The sequence below is a fragment of the Lissotriton helveticus genome, chromosome 5_1, assembly GCF_964261635.1.
Source record: "Lissotriton helveticus chromosome 5_1, aLisHel1.1, whole genome shotgun sequence".
Lineage (NCBI taxonomy): Eukaryota > Metazoa > Chordata > Amphibia > Caudata > Salamandridae > Lissotriton > Lissotriton helveticus.
In genome coordinates this window covers 1,546,126,249-1,546,140,652 of record NC_136065.1, presented here as the reverse complement: position 1 = coordinate 1,546,140,652, position 14,404 = coordinate 1,546,126,249, and the positions used below count along the sequence as shown (strand labels likewise).

Sequence of the window (14,404 nt, the reverse complement as noted above, 5' to 3'; positions counted from 1 at the left end):
TACGGCTGAAGTAACTTTGCATCCGTCACTGGTTACACGGATGGAACACAGCCAATGAAAACTTAAAGCCGGATCACTGAAGTCCTCCGTCAGAGAGGGAGGGCTTCTGTGGGCCGTTCATTAGGTTAACATTATCCCAATCTTTCCCTTTTTCGAGCCACTCTCATCATGCGATTCTGCATAATTATGGATTTAACCATAATCCACTGTCAGATACATAATTTGCGGATTATAGCAACAAAAAAAAGCTCAAACACTTAAAAAGTTGCCAAAAAGTGCCACACGAGGTACCTCCAAAGGGAAGACCCTTGGTGAAAGTTCAACTGGCCAGCTACTAACTGCTGCAGCACATTTGTTGAACTGGAAGGCTGTGGCAAAACGAGGAATGACGGAGGAGATTGTTTACACTGCACGCCCATTCAAAGGTTGGACCCTGCTTGTTCTGCCTAAGAGAGGCAAAAGCTCGCAGCAAGAGGCCATGACACAGCATGTCGCCCGGCTCTTATGTCCTTGTGAGCAGGCCCTTCGGGCGATGCCAGATTCATTTACCTTGAAGGAACACAGAAGGATCAGACGGACCCCAAGGTTGAAACGGACATGGACACTTGTGTACTGAATGTGACCCAGGGTTATAGTCGACAAGCCACAGGTGGAACAGGGGGCCAGAGCCGGTACAGGACGGGATGGATTTAGGAGTTAGAGCACATAGGCAGGTCAGATACACTATAGGCCAGGTGGAGGGCCCTTGAGTACAGCGCAGGTAAGCACAGGGCTGGCTGGACCGAGCCGGCAAGGAAATGCATGGACCCAAGGTATAGACGTCAAGTCATAAGAGAGAAGCCGATTTAAAGCAGGCAGGAATGTGTGTAGGCTGAATGTGCGCTGCTTTTACGCAGGGAGTGGTACGTGTGGGATTAGGTGTGAGAGTAGACCGACTAGGACCAAGTGGACCCGTCAGTCCTCCGCTTTTCCTTCCTACCTTCTCTGCCATAAGACCCGATCTCCAAGCAATTACTACGGCTGAGCCACACATGACAAACAGGTTAATCATCTAGCAAAGCCTTTGTGGGCTGCAGGGCATCTGGAAATAATCACTCTGCACACCGGAGAGGCACACGCTAGGCGCAAGCTTGTAGTCAGCGCAAATGTCATGTAACAAGGTCTACTTGGCACACCACATCACTGGGCATGACTGGCCCTTACAGGTCCGTCACCTTGACAACAGAGCGTGCACCGGCTCAAGCGCCCAACCAGGGCCATGGGCCCTTGATTTACCATCACCCACCCTCCCATCAGACTCATAGGTGCTTTGAAGAAATAATCCGGAAATGTGTCTCTGGTAACATTCACTATTAGGAGAGATCAGACATTTCAAGTTTTCAGAAGTCTTTTTTTAGGGGACATTGCCGTTCTAAAATATCTCATTGGTACTTGGGTAATCTGATAAAAGTTTTTTTTTTTTAAAGAGCTACAATTTGTGCTGGCCATTTTTATGTACAGTATGATTACTTGTTTAAGAGAACGGTCGATGGAACCTTAACACCATTACAGTGTAGCAAAAGCAAAAATTTTACCTTAAATGTCAGACTATCCCTTCAGAAATAGCAATGAGAATAGCATAGCAACCATTATAGATAAATATCTCCCAAACAAGCATCAACTGAAGAATGAAATGTACAAAAAAAAAGCATCTACACAAAGGGGCCATCAGCCGCATTAAAATATTTCCCCAAGATTTTACCATAGTGGGGTCTGCGTTGGATTCAGAATGGACACCAACTCACCTTGACGTTGCCATTTTCATCCAGGAGGATGTTCTCAAGTTTCAGATCTCGGTGGACAATCCCATTCTATAAAAAAAAATTAAATGAACAAGTGTCACGAAAAATTTAGGAAAAAAATCTGAATTTTCTTGGTGTGCACCCTAAAACAGAATCAGACCCTAATCCTGAGTCAAGCACTACCTACCACAGTCATCAACCCACCCAGCTTCTCCTATAGGGCGCAGACACCTTGGCCAACAGTCCCAGTGGAGCATTAGGGATGTCACGGAGATGCCTGATGCTTATCGTCATCTGGGCTACAGCAGGCAGCTGTGCACAAAGGTTCATACCAGTGCACCAGTCCCCAATGCCACCCATCAAGAGATTGCTGGAGTGAATATCATATCCACGAAAGATATAATGGACTGGAGCAGTTCATTCACCTCAGATACTGAATCACCCCACTAGCCTGGTCTTGTAGCCCACCAACACTCCAAATACTCCCCTAAAGCATAAATACAGTCTATGAGCGGGGCCACTGGAATTATGCGATTGTGCAGCCGTCGCTATTTTTGCATAACTATAGATTTACCACAGGTTCCACATAATCCATCATATGTTGCATAAACTGCAGATTTTAACAAATCAAAAATTCTTTCTAGCTCAAATGATTCAAAATGTACTGTCAACGCAGCAACACGTGTTGCTGCACAGCGGAAGTCCCTTTGAATGGTCACCTTTTTTGCTTATTGGTATATTTGGGTGTTATTATACTGGTACTAATTAGGTGCAGTCAAAGCCCTAACAGTGTTAACGATAGTGAAAATGACAAAATAATGTAGTGAAATTAACTGCATTGTGCCACATAATGTGCCTTTTCTTGCCGCTTAATTTACTCAAGCCTGCTGCATAATCCAGTGGCCCTGTGTATAACATAAATATCAGTGCAGACAGGACAGACCAACAATGCCGCAGTGGCACACACCCACACCATTCCTAGCTTGGGAGAGGAAAATATAGAGTGTGATTTTCAAGTCCTGGTCACAACAACTGTGTTTACTGGCAGTCTCTTTCCAAAACACTAAAAGGCAGAGAAATGTTGCCGCGCCTCAAAGTGTCATCACGGAATGTGGCCTAGGCCCCACCCGTAAACACAAAGCACTGTCAAAATGCTGCCAAGGGCCAGAAAAGTGTCACAGAAATATGGTCATTAGCAGAGCTTACATGTGCGCAATAATGCCCGCCACATTGTTTGAAATAAGCTGGTGCTCAGAGTAAAGGTTACCTTCTCAAATTTACCCCCACATAGGGGAACAAATTAGAAGGAAAAATTGCAAGTTTCATGCAGAAACATGCATTTCATGAAATAAAACAATGAGCGCGTACTTGTGCATGTTCAGTTAGTCATTAGAATATTACCGGCAAGAAGACTTCTGTTAAGACAGAGTTACAAATCCCATGAACCACTATCATCCAATATATCATTACCTAGAAGTTGCATATGAGCAGTCAAATAGTTATGCTGGTTTGTGGTAAAATTTACTTTTATGATTAAGTAGAACTTGCCCAAAATTTGCCAACTTGCATAAAAGTCCATGGTCAGAGTGTTTGGGTAGTTTGATTCAGTATGCCCGATTTCTCGAAGACTAGTTCCACCTTCCAAATGATAGAAAGCAGGAGACCCAAGAGATGATATATATTTGAGAAAAAAAAATTCTCTGCTACAAATGCTTTAGCATCTAATCTGCCTGAAGTGTTTCTGCATACAAATTGCACACATATCTCAAAAGGACAAAACATATTTTCCTGCCTTTGAGGATTTCAAATAATGAAAGATTTAACCTCCCCCAGCCTCAGGAGCAGGCAGGGCTGGCCTCTGAAGAATGTGTAATCTGAATTTAATACATGGTGCATACCATACACAACAGCCAGACACACAGTTTGTAATTTTCTGGTAAGCGCATGCAAGGTAATAATGTGCGTAGTGTAGGGTGAGAGAGAAGACAGAAAGGAGAGAGAGAGAAAAGAGAAAGAAGGGAAGAGAGAATTTTCAAATGTTGTTGAACATGCAGGGATGGTACAAGCCTTGAGGTAGAGGGAGATTTGCGATAGACAATACAATATATTTCTAAAGCACACAGCCACCTAACAAGGTGTCTTGGTGCAAGTGCAAAAGATTGCCACTGGGTGAAAATATGAGAAACAGAGATAGGAAGTGGTTAGAGCAGAACCAAAGAGAAGCGTTTTGAGTCCTTTTTTTAAAAACCATTTCAGAAGGACATGTTCTCAAGGCCAGAGACAGAGCATTCCAAAGTCTGGCCGAATGGCCTCCTCTCCTACACTTATACATGCAGGGAGTTTGAAACAATGAGGTTGTTAAACCCCAATGAGTAGGCCTGAAATACATTTAATCTGAGCCTAAAATAAAGAGGTCCATTTAGATTAAAGATTCTAAAGGCAAAGGCGAGGACCTTGAATGGCCCCTTCTGTTGATCGATAGCCAATGCATCTGTCGCAACTGACTGGATATCGAACCCCAGGGCGACATTTTTAGGATCAGACGGGTAGCAGCATTTTGAATTATCTGAAGATGCTGAATAAGAAAGATTGGAAGCCCGAGGTACAAACTGTTAGAGCAATCCAGTTTGGAGGTGATCAAAGCATGCACAATTGTTTTTGGTGTTCCTTGGGAATAAGGTGTAGCATACGTCTCAAGGCTCTCAGGATCAGGAAACAAGAACTGGACAATGCTTTAATCGGAGGCTCAAAAGTGAGCTCAGAATCAAATTTGACCCTGAGGTTCCTTACCACCGGGGAAGGGCACGGGGGAGTTCCCATCTCTGATGGACACCAGAGGTTCGGATCAGGGATATATCTAGTACCAAAAAAAGAATCTCAGTTTTGTCTGAGTTCAACTTTAAAAAACTGGTATTCATCCAGTCCATAACCGATCCAAGGCAGGGCTTGATAGAACTCAATGAGCAGGGAACATTTTCATGAAAAGCCAAGAGAAGATGAGTGTCATCCGCATAGGAAACTACTTTCACTCCCAAAGACTCAACAATATTGGCCAGAGGTGATATATACATTAACAAGGGTAGGGCTAGGAACTCCCTTCTCCAAGGGTTCCATCCAAGATCCAGTCATGTCATACCCAGGGGCCAGCAGTAGACTCAGATGATGTATTTGAGAACCTACAACTTTAGACAAGACATCAGGAATTGATTTGGGAAAGCACTGTTCTCCCTGCGTCCTATGTCCTGGCACAATTTTAAACCTATGCATTCCTCCCAGTGTCCGATAGCTCCTGGACACTACACAAACATGCTTGCCATTTACACATGTGGAGATCTTGGGAGGCGCACACTGCTATTGTGAAACAAGCTGGTGGCATTAAAAGGAGTGACACAGTTTGAAGAAGGGAATCCAGTCAAAAGCTCACCTTGTGGCAGTAATAGACGGCAGACACGATCTGACGGAAGAAGTGGCGCGCCTCCTGCTCAGTCAGCCGCTGGCGGCCATTGATGTAGTCGTATAGGTCACCCTTGCTGGCGTATTCCATGACAATCACAATCTTGCTACTGTTCTCAAAAACTAAAGAATCCAAAAACACAGCAGAGGTTGAGCAATCACATGGATACATGAATTTGCAGTAAACTGCATCATCGAGGATGACACACATGCAGCTCAAGCAAGACTGATGTAACATCTCTCTAAATAAACATGTCAAATGTCTAACTGATCCTGCTTTGTCCCTCAGTCTCTCCTTCCTTTCCTCCCTCCCTCCCTTCCTTCCTTCCTAGGAAGCACCACCCACTATAAAAGCATAGTTGAACCACATAAAACAAAGTATATGGATTCACGGATCACATAACAAGCATATGAACGCTTAAGCTTCAAACTATACTTTTTAGTTGTTGCATGCCCCTTCGCTCTACACTCCAGAGCCCCAATTAGTTCCTTTCATCCTTCAGAGACAGATTTGTTTCGGCGGCCGTTCCTTAGGCTCCACCAGAGGCCATCTGCCCGTAGGGTGCTGTGGTATTGCCAGACTCCCAGCTGACTCCTGAAGAGCAGCTAGGGTTAGAGTAGAGTCGGGTACACCACACTATGTCAGAGTAAGCACTAATTGTTTTCAGAAGTGTAACTGTGTCCCTAAAGGGTGGGCCCAACCCCCACTCTACTCCGAAAGACAGGGAACTCGGGAGAGGAAGGCAGCCATCTTGATGCAATGGACATCATGGATTGGCCTGGCAGTCCTTATTTATTGTCAAACTGTGTGTGTAAACATACCTGTCAATGTGCTAGTGGAGGGCATGAATAAGTCTTGGTAGTTAGTCTTTGTCTATCATACTGGAAGTGTTTGCCGTCAAAATAAATGGGGACCCTTGGTGAAGGATGGGTCTAAGCAAGTTTCACTCTCCAGAACATGCAACAGAGGCCAACTGTTGCGGGATCCAGAGGTCTTCGACAAAGCCGGCGTGACCTAGTTTCGCCGCACAGCGCGGGATTAAGACAATACCCAAAGAACAGCCAAAGCCCATTTCCTCCGTCTGAGAATGCTCCGTGGCTGCCAAGGAATTTCCTTTGCTCTGCCTGAGTGAGGATCAAACTAATCAAGGGGGGCTGGGAATGGGCACAGGTTACTGATTTTCTGCAGTTATGACTGGCGTCATCTGGACCGTGCATTTCGTTGGAAAGGCTGCTGGTTACCCGCAATTCATGCTCCAGCAAACCGGCCACAGTGGAGCCGGAGTCTCTCCGCTCTGTGTAGGACCAGACTTTAAGGGGGTATTTGGTAGGGGGGGGGGAGAACGGAGTGGGGGTGTCACTCTACAGCATGGGTGCTCACATATTCCCGGAGGCCCAAAGTTTGGTCTTTGATGTGACAGAGGGCTGCACTGATGCCAGCGGGGAAGCAGGGGATGTAAAGTGGGTGTAGGGGAAGCAAAGCATGTAAATCTACTGGCTGAACTCCATTGCGCAAGGAGACACCACTAAATCTGGGATGGCCCCCTGGGCAACTGTTTTATTTCAATTTCCCTCCTTTTTCTTCATTATCACATATAAGAGGCCCTCGAAATACAGGACTTCAGGATGCCTGCTGTACAAAACCGTCTCCTGGGCTGGGGTGTAATTACAAATGGCATTGTTGTCAGGGTGGGGGAGGGTGAGAGAGTGGGAAGCATGAACGTTTCTAAATTCATGTTTGAAAACCATCGATTGAAAGAAAAAAAAGACTTCAGAATGCACTGCTATAATTTGATTTACTAAGGTAAAATGGTTCTACAGGTCAAGGAAACACTTTTTGTCTTTAAAATTGATGGTGTTACTAACGTTAAGCGCCTGGATACTTCCTTTTGTTGAACTGCAATTAACCTTTAAATAAGTGCTTGCTGTATATTTACATTTTTTTAATGTTAGTGCTGAGTGGAACAAACAGCTGCCCAGGAGTGCTGCCTGCTGCCCAGGGGCTGTACTTTGAGCATCACTGCTCCTTTCAATGTCATTTGTCCATGATCTGCGGCCTAGAGTCCCTGCCTCTTTATACAACTTCCCAGCAAGACTATCTCCTGGCCGGTATCAAGGCTGTAAAAATTCGTGATGACTGCACACTGGCACCAATGTTTACGCAAATGTTGCTCCGGGTACGTGCCCGATCTAAACCACAGATAGGCTATCAGTGAAGGCGGATAACGCGCACACCGGCTGCCCATTAGGGAGTCTGGCAGGTTGCAGACATGCTATCGATCCCAGTGTGACTTCCAAGAGGCAAGGAGACATTGGCAAGAAGAGGAACTGAATCAGCACAAGTGGAGCTAAACAAGAGACAGTCTACAGACAAGCAGAGAGGTGCACGTGCAAGGCACTCACAGCTGCAGCAACTTACCGGATCTGGAATAAAAGAGGGAGTTTGGAACGCAAGCACAGGGGGTGCAAAAGTAACTGAATATTGCATCAGTGCAATGGGCACAAATCCCCCCCAAAAAAAGGTGAGATTTAGCCTAATAAGGCAGCAGCACGTGAAACCGAAACTAAAGTTTAGTGGCACCTGCGAAGAGTGCCAATGTGAACTATGCCCCCGGCTGGGCTCAGAGGCAGTTATGGGTGTGTTGATGAACCTGTTATTTTACACCTCCCACGGTGTGGAGAGTCGCAGGCAGGTCCTTTTATGGTAAATGAAAGCGGTTTAATCATCCACTCTGCAGGACAGGCTAAGTGGCAATGACTTTTGTTGCACCTGCCAAGGGTGCAGGATAAAAGCATGCAACCTATAGCCCCGCATCTAGCATCTCCCCCATGAAGGAGCTTCTGAAAGGTCCACACAAGGGGGAAAAGTGGCATTTAGTTAAAAACGACCACCCTCCAGCAATTTATACGCTTTAATTAAACTTTTGTCTATTTGTAAGGTGAAACTAGTCAGTGTTTAACAATTTTTTGGGTGAGATCAAATGGCCCGGCTTCCTATGCAGAATTGCTACATTTTTACAGACCATTTAAAACAATGTTACAGGTTAGAACGAGGAGAGGGGTGTGTACAGCATAAGAGAAGTGCAACTAACAGTGACTCAAAAATACAAAACCTAGTTTGCCAGTTGTGTTCACCTAACAAAACGTTTGTGGCAACAGGGAGCAGGCTGTGACAAGGCCCAGATGAATTGTTTGTTACACTGGCACCAATTCAGGAATTTCGCATTACATTTGTTACACAGAATTACGTCATTAAGCCCATGTGGCGTAATTATGCTGTGTCCGCAGAACATTTTTAAGGTGGGAGCATGGGAACAATACCAACTACCAGAAGACTAGCGCTGCGGTTTGCAACACTTGTGTTTTCTGCACTATTTTTTCAGCACAACTTGCTTGCATCCCTCCAAAATGAATGCAAGGATGCATTTCGCACTAAAATATAGCACTAATGTCTGGTTTTGCATTTCACATAGTATTTTCAGAATTTGGGGGAATTACAGAAAAGCAAACTATGTGAATTTCACACACTACTACCATTGACCCCTTAACAAATTCTTACGTTTTCGAAAGAGAACAGAAGGTGAACAACATCCCTTAACAAACAGCCTTAATTCATTAAATCATTGTATTTATTATTCTAAATACAATGTTTAAGTGTGTCTTTCCAGGTTAAAGCAAGCTGACAACTTTTTATTAAAATCCAAGCACTATATAACTTAAAGGGTTAGAAAGGTCACTTGAGAAGGAAATTATACATCTATACTACAAGAATGTTACAGCCTTTCAAGGTCCAGTCTCAAACGGACCTAAATAGGAGAACGACAAAGCAACTGCTAAACACCGCTATTAAGCCCTAGTACCCCCACATTAGGGCTTCACTACAGACAGAACATCCAAGTAAATGAAGCAGTAGGGCAGCTGCCGAAAGCCTTGTAGTGTGGATGAATGCCCAAGACTCATTTCTGCCCAGGACAACACGGCTGATCTCAAATCCAAGCTGGTGGAGGAGACATGTCAGCGACTAAATCACAAAGAGGAAGTGGTGTTCCCAAAACTACTGGCGGTGGGAGATTGCAAGGCATGTGCTCAGCAGACTGTTCTTCCACAGGGGAAACACGAGACCTGTTTGACGGGTGACATCAGTTGTTTTGTTGTGTATTAATAGCATCATGACACAAAGGATTCAAAGCGAGCATCAGATATGGCAACCCGTGGGAGCCAGCATAAATAAAAGAAAGGTACAATGTGTGCGTAGAAGGGTGCCATGCCGGCCACAGACTTCCTCTACTGAGGAGTCTGCAACCCCAGAGGTGCGCTTTCCGCTGTCGCTTCTTACAGTAGATGTAGCGATGTGGCTTCAATTCCAACACTCGCCTCTGGTAAGAAAGCAATGGACTTCCCGTCTCCCAGCCCCTGCGCGGACCTTTCCACACATCAGCGATGCTCTAGAAACTGAAGAGTCTATGATCCCACAGAACCAACAAGAGTGCACAGGGCTCTGAGATTAAGCGATAAAGCACCGCTCTCCCGATTGCTGACGGGCAGTGCATCGCTGGCATTTACTTCGGTTTGTTGTTTTTCACTGGCAGGTTTGATGATTGGCAAGTTCAAGTTGTTAGCATCTACTCTGCACAAGCAACTCCAGGGTGGGTGAGGTGCTTCCCCATAACTGTTCCAGAACAGGGATCCGCAAACAGCTCTGCCAACGCTGATCAGTCCTGTTCCACTTTGCTGACTCTAATTCTGGCACGGCGAGTGCACCGCTGTCCTGCTAATTCACTTCTGGGTTGTTCGGCCCTTGCTAAATTGCTCTCTGAGCAGAAGTCAATTCTCGCTGACAGGAGCAGAGCAAAAGCCGAAATCCAAAGAACTGGCACACAATAAGGTGCTGACTCAGCTGCCGGACTCCCAGCCACAGGCTAAAGTCGCAATGCTGGCTACAGACGGGCTTCAGCACATCTGTCGAGGGATAGGAGAAAGGAGCTGCGTCCAGTGACCCAATCCTCCGGGCCTCAAGCAAATCCTTCCGTCCACTGCCAGTTACACACTATGGCTGTGAAGCACTTTAGGTTGGGTCTCACAGCCTGGCTCGCACTCGCTGTGTGCAGATGTTAGCACTAGAAGTCACGTGGTACTGCAGATCACCGTTTTCAACCCCCGCTATCACATGTATCACAGAAGAGTACAGGGCTTTATGTAAAAGTGGCCAGGTCACGTAAACTCGTGTGGAATGTACCAGGACGTTCTTTTCCACCCAGCACAGGGGGAGCCAGGAGGCTTAGGCGATACAACAGAAGGGCCCCTAGACCTCTCCTTTATGACCACACAGATGGGGCTTGCCTAACTGGGGGGCAGAGGGAGAGCAAAGATGGGAGAAAGCTGCACTCTTAGACATTTCTCCCTGCTCTCCCTATTGGTAGGACAGCTCTGTTCTTTGAGTTGCTTGTGCAGTGATCTGTGTAAGAGTTCGAGCTTTCAGCCTTCGGTCTAGGCTGACTCAGCCTTTCGTCTCCCCAGATTAATACAATAAGTTTAATTGAGTTAAAAATGATCTGCTATATCCTCCTATCCCTCTTCGTGGTAGTGCTTGGAGGCTGGCCAACGATATTGTTGATGCATTGGTGCCATGCCTGACAATAAGTGCTCACTTCATTCTCCTCAAGCTTCCCTCAGTCCCAAACTAATCACTCCTCTCTTGTCCTCCCAGCAGCAGTCCTAAACGCTACTACCTCTTTCCCTGTACTGTCCTCCAGGTCTACTCATGAGATACCGAGGATCAGCTACGCATGCTGCACTATTGCGTTGTTGGGTCAAATACACGTGTTTTAAGTACTCCACCATATAGCCATTTCATAAACTAATTCTTTTTTTGCCTCCTTTTTGGCAGAGTGGTACCAAGATAAAGGGTAGTGGCGGGGCCTACCTTCATGGATGGTGGTGATGTGCGGGTGGTTCAGAGAGGACATGATCTCAATCTCCCTACGGATGTGCATCAGGTCCTGCTCGTCTTTGATCATCTCCTTGCGGATTGACTTGATGGCCACCTGTGGCAGAAACAAAATGAAGAACAAGTGAATACCATACAAAGAGCGCACTCAGTTCATGCCGTCACTTTATGGTGGCTCCAATAGTAGAATCAAAGAATAGATCCACCAAGTGTGAAAGAGGCTACATGTCGATCAAACACTAACCCTTTCTGGTAACCAGACAAAATCAAACGCATCACCAACAAACAGTCCACAAGGCTGCCAAATTTCATTCAATAGGTGCTTCAATTAGTTTATAGCATGAACATACTGATAGTTAAGGGGCGCAACATTTGAGTTTACAGTGAAAACAAATTGCGACCAGAGACACACATAAGTGGGCCAACTGATTATCAATGACATCATTGGTGAGGGGAAGGAGACAGGTGATGCCTGTTGCCTGACTGCAGTTATCACAGAACCCCTCATTCCCTTGTGCCCCGCTACTTTTCCCTGGTCATTGTTTAATTGTGAAACATTGCCCAGTATATTAAACATCATGCTTTGCCTGGCCCACTTTTGAAAGGGCATGAGTGTGCACTGGCATCAGAACTCTGAAAAGAGCTTCCCCAGAATTTTCTTCTGCCCCATTAGCCAGCATAAGCACATCTTCAACACCTAGACCAAAGAGATGCTATGTCTCGCTCCTCTCCAAGCAGGGTAGCGGTCAGCATCTGTGGCAGGGAGCAGCAAATGAAGTGGTCCGACAATTCTCTGTGTACCACCGCCTCACGTGCCACAGTGGGTCAGTCTACAAAAGAGCATTGCAACAGAGCATAGGGACAGCTATGCTACAAACAAGTAAATCTGGTTGTGGCTCTGTGCATGTTGATGCCTCCTGTACAGCTGCAGCAGAGGGTGACAGACAAGACAGCCAGCAGACTAGGGTGGGATCATAGAGCAGGTCTAAGCTGCTGTGAAGAGCGAGTCGCCAACTGAAATATGGAGGTACGAAGTTGACATGTGCAATATACAGTGCATGTATCATAATATTCACGCAAGTAAGGCCCACGATCACAGTTTGATCAATCTGGGAAGCTAGTATCTAGCCCTGGTCACATGACCAGTTAGTCTTATTCCCCAAAATGTACAAAAAGTATGCCAACTATAACTTAAATTAAGAAATTTTAAGCCAGATGTACGAATGGGGCATTTAGCGACTCGCAAATTGCACTTAATTGCGAGTCGCAATTTGCAGGTTGCTAAATGCCATGTACATGCAATTCCCAATGGGGTTGCAAATTGCATGCCTCATGAATATTCATGAGGCACTCGCAATTTGCGATCCCATTGGGAATGGCTGGCCCTCCCAGGGATGGTGGCCTGTTGGGCTCAGCCGACCTCCATGTCTGGGACTGCTATTAAATAAAACAGGCTTTTTTTTCCTTGCAGCCTGTTTTCCTTAAAGGAGAATGGGATGCATTTTAAAAAACTTAAATGAAACATTTTCGTATAATTTTTCAAGCGCAGGCAGTAGTCCCAGGACCACTGCCTGCTCTTAAAAAATGTTTGCACATGCACTCCCTAAGGGGAAGGGGTCCCCTTCCAGTTTGCTAGTGCTTTACCATAAACAGTGTTTTGCGACTGCAATTGCAGTTGCAAAACATACTTATATGGCTTGTGGCGTCGCTATTAGGAAGGGAACGCCCCTACCGAATAGCGAGTCGCAAAATAGTGCTAGTACATGGCCCAGAGGATTTTTGCATGCACAAGCGGGTCACAAACCAGTTTGCGCATACAACTTTCAGTCGTACATCTGGCCCTTAGTTTGCAAATGTGTACAAATTAATTTAGGCTATCCAGCGTGTGTTTCCTTACATTGTTTAAACATGACCGTATATATAAATATATATATTGAGAGGGAGTGAGAGACATGGAGAGGGAAGAGAGAGAGGTGTGGGGGGGAGGGGGAGAGAAAAGCCCACCATCTTAATGTTTGCCTGTTGCAGTAGCCCGCCAGTTCCATCTGTGGTCCCTTTGAGCCCTCGCCTCGCCTGCTAGAGATGCCACGGATGACTCAGTAAACACCCACTCCACGCACCCTGGACAAGGCCGCACGTAAATTGGAGGCTCGGCAGAGCACGCACTGAAAGTGGTTTTTATGGGCCTGTGTTGGCCGGGTGACGGCCGAGCCGCGACAGAAGCGCCTCCTAATCCGCAGAGTGAAAGGGGTCCGGGACAATGCGGGCTGCGTGAATGTACACCCCGAGGCACCGGCCGCCCTTGTCTTGCGGAATGCGGAACTAGGGCTAATCCTGTAAGGGATCCGGGGCACAATGGCCAGAGCCCGCTTCATGGCAGCCCTGGCAACCGCCGGGGGGGCTGACTGAAGCTGGGCCCCAAGGGCCCACCCCAGGCAGGCCCTGAGCCCATGCAGGGCGATGCGCGCAGGAGTCGACCCACATATGCCTTCACTTCCACGACATGAACAGCAAGCAGCCCTCGGGCGCCCCCTGCAGGTCATCGATGCCCGGTGCAGGTCTTTCTAGCAAGAGTGTTGTAGCATGAAAGGGACATTTCCAGCTACTAGCCTGCTGTACTCCTAAGAGGACAGAATCCACTTGACAAATGTACTTTTAAATGAGCAGTACTTGTACCCGGAACAAGACTTGTACTTTGAAAGGGACAGTACGACATAGCTTGGTCAGTAAGTTTAGGGAGTGTGAGCTTCAGGTTTTCCGACAGTCATGCTGGCATATAATGTGGAAATATGTAAGAAGGGTAGCAGTGCAGAAGGGGAGTTAAGAGGCGGTGGAAAAGGAGCGGAGGGCAGATTGGAAGGGTTAGTTTAAAAAAACAGCAGTGCCCACGAGAAGGCTGCGGCACTCCAGAAGGGGCAGTGCCCGTGAGAAGGCTGTTGCACTATGGAAGGGGCAGTGCCCGCGGGCAGGCTGATTCCTCCCAGAGGGGAAGTGCCCACGGGCATGCTGATTCCTCCCAGAGGGGCAGTGCCCGCGGGCAGGCTGATTCCTCCCAGAGGGGAAGTGCCCACGGGCAGGCTGCTTTCCTTCCAGTGGGGCAGTTCCGCGACAAGACAGCGGTGTCATTATTACTATTATGAAAAGGTTTTGAGGAGCAGTACTTGTGACCATCTATACCATCACTTCCGGGGTTAGAACAGTCTGGTGTGGAGACAGGGGAGGC

At 46.7% G+C, this 14,404-nt stretch overlaps 1 protein-coding gene across 3 annotated transcripts in view; it reads right to left on the bottom strand.

Moving 5' to 3' along the window:
• NUAK2 (NUAK family kinase 2) overlaps nt 1–14,404 on the bottom strand; it is a 76,158-nt gene that overhangs the window by 18,633 nt on the left and 43,121 nt on the right. For all 3 annotated transcript variants that reach the window (XM_078644623.1, XM_078644624.1, XM_078644622.1), the window contains exons 2-4: nt 11,158–11,278; nt 5,206–5,357; nt 1,785–1,850 (exon numbers count right to left, since the gene is read on the bottom strand). In XM_078644623.1, coding sequence (XP_078500749.1) covers nt 1,785–1,850; nt 5,206–5,357; nt 11,158–11,278 — 339 coding nt within the window. The remainder of the gene's footprint in view (nt 1–1,784; nt 1,851–5,205; nt 5,358–11,157; nt 11,279–14,404) is intronic.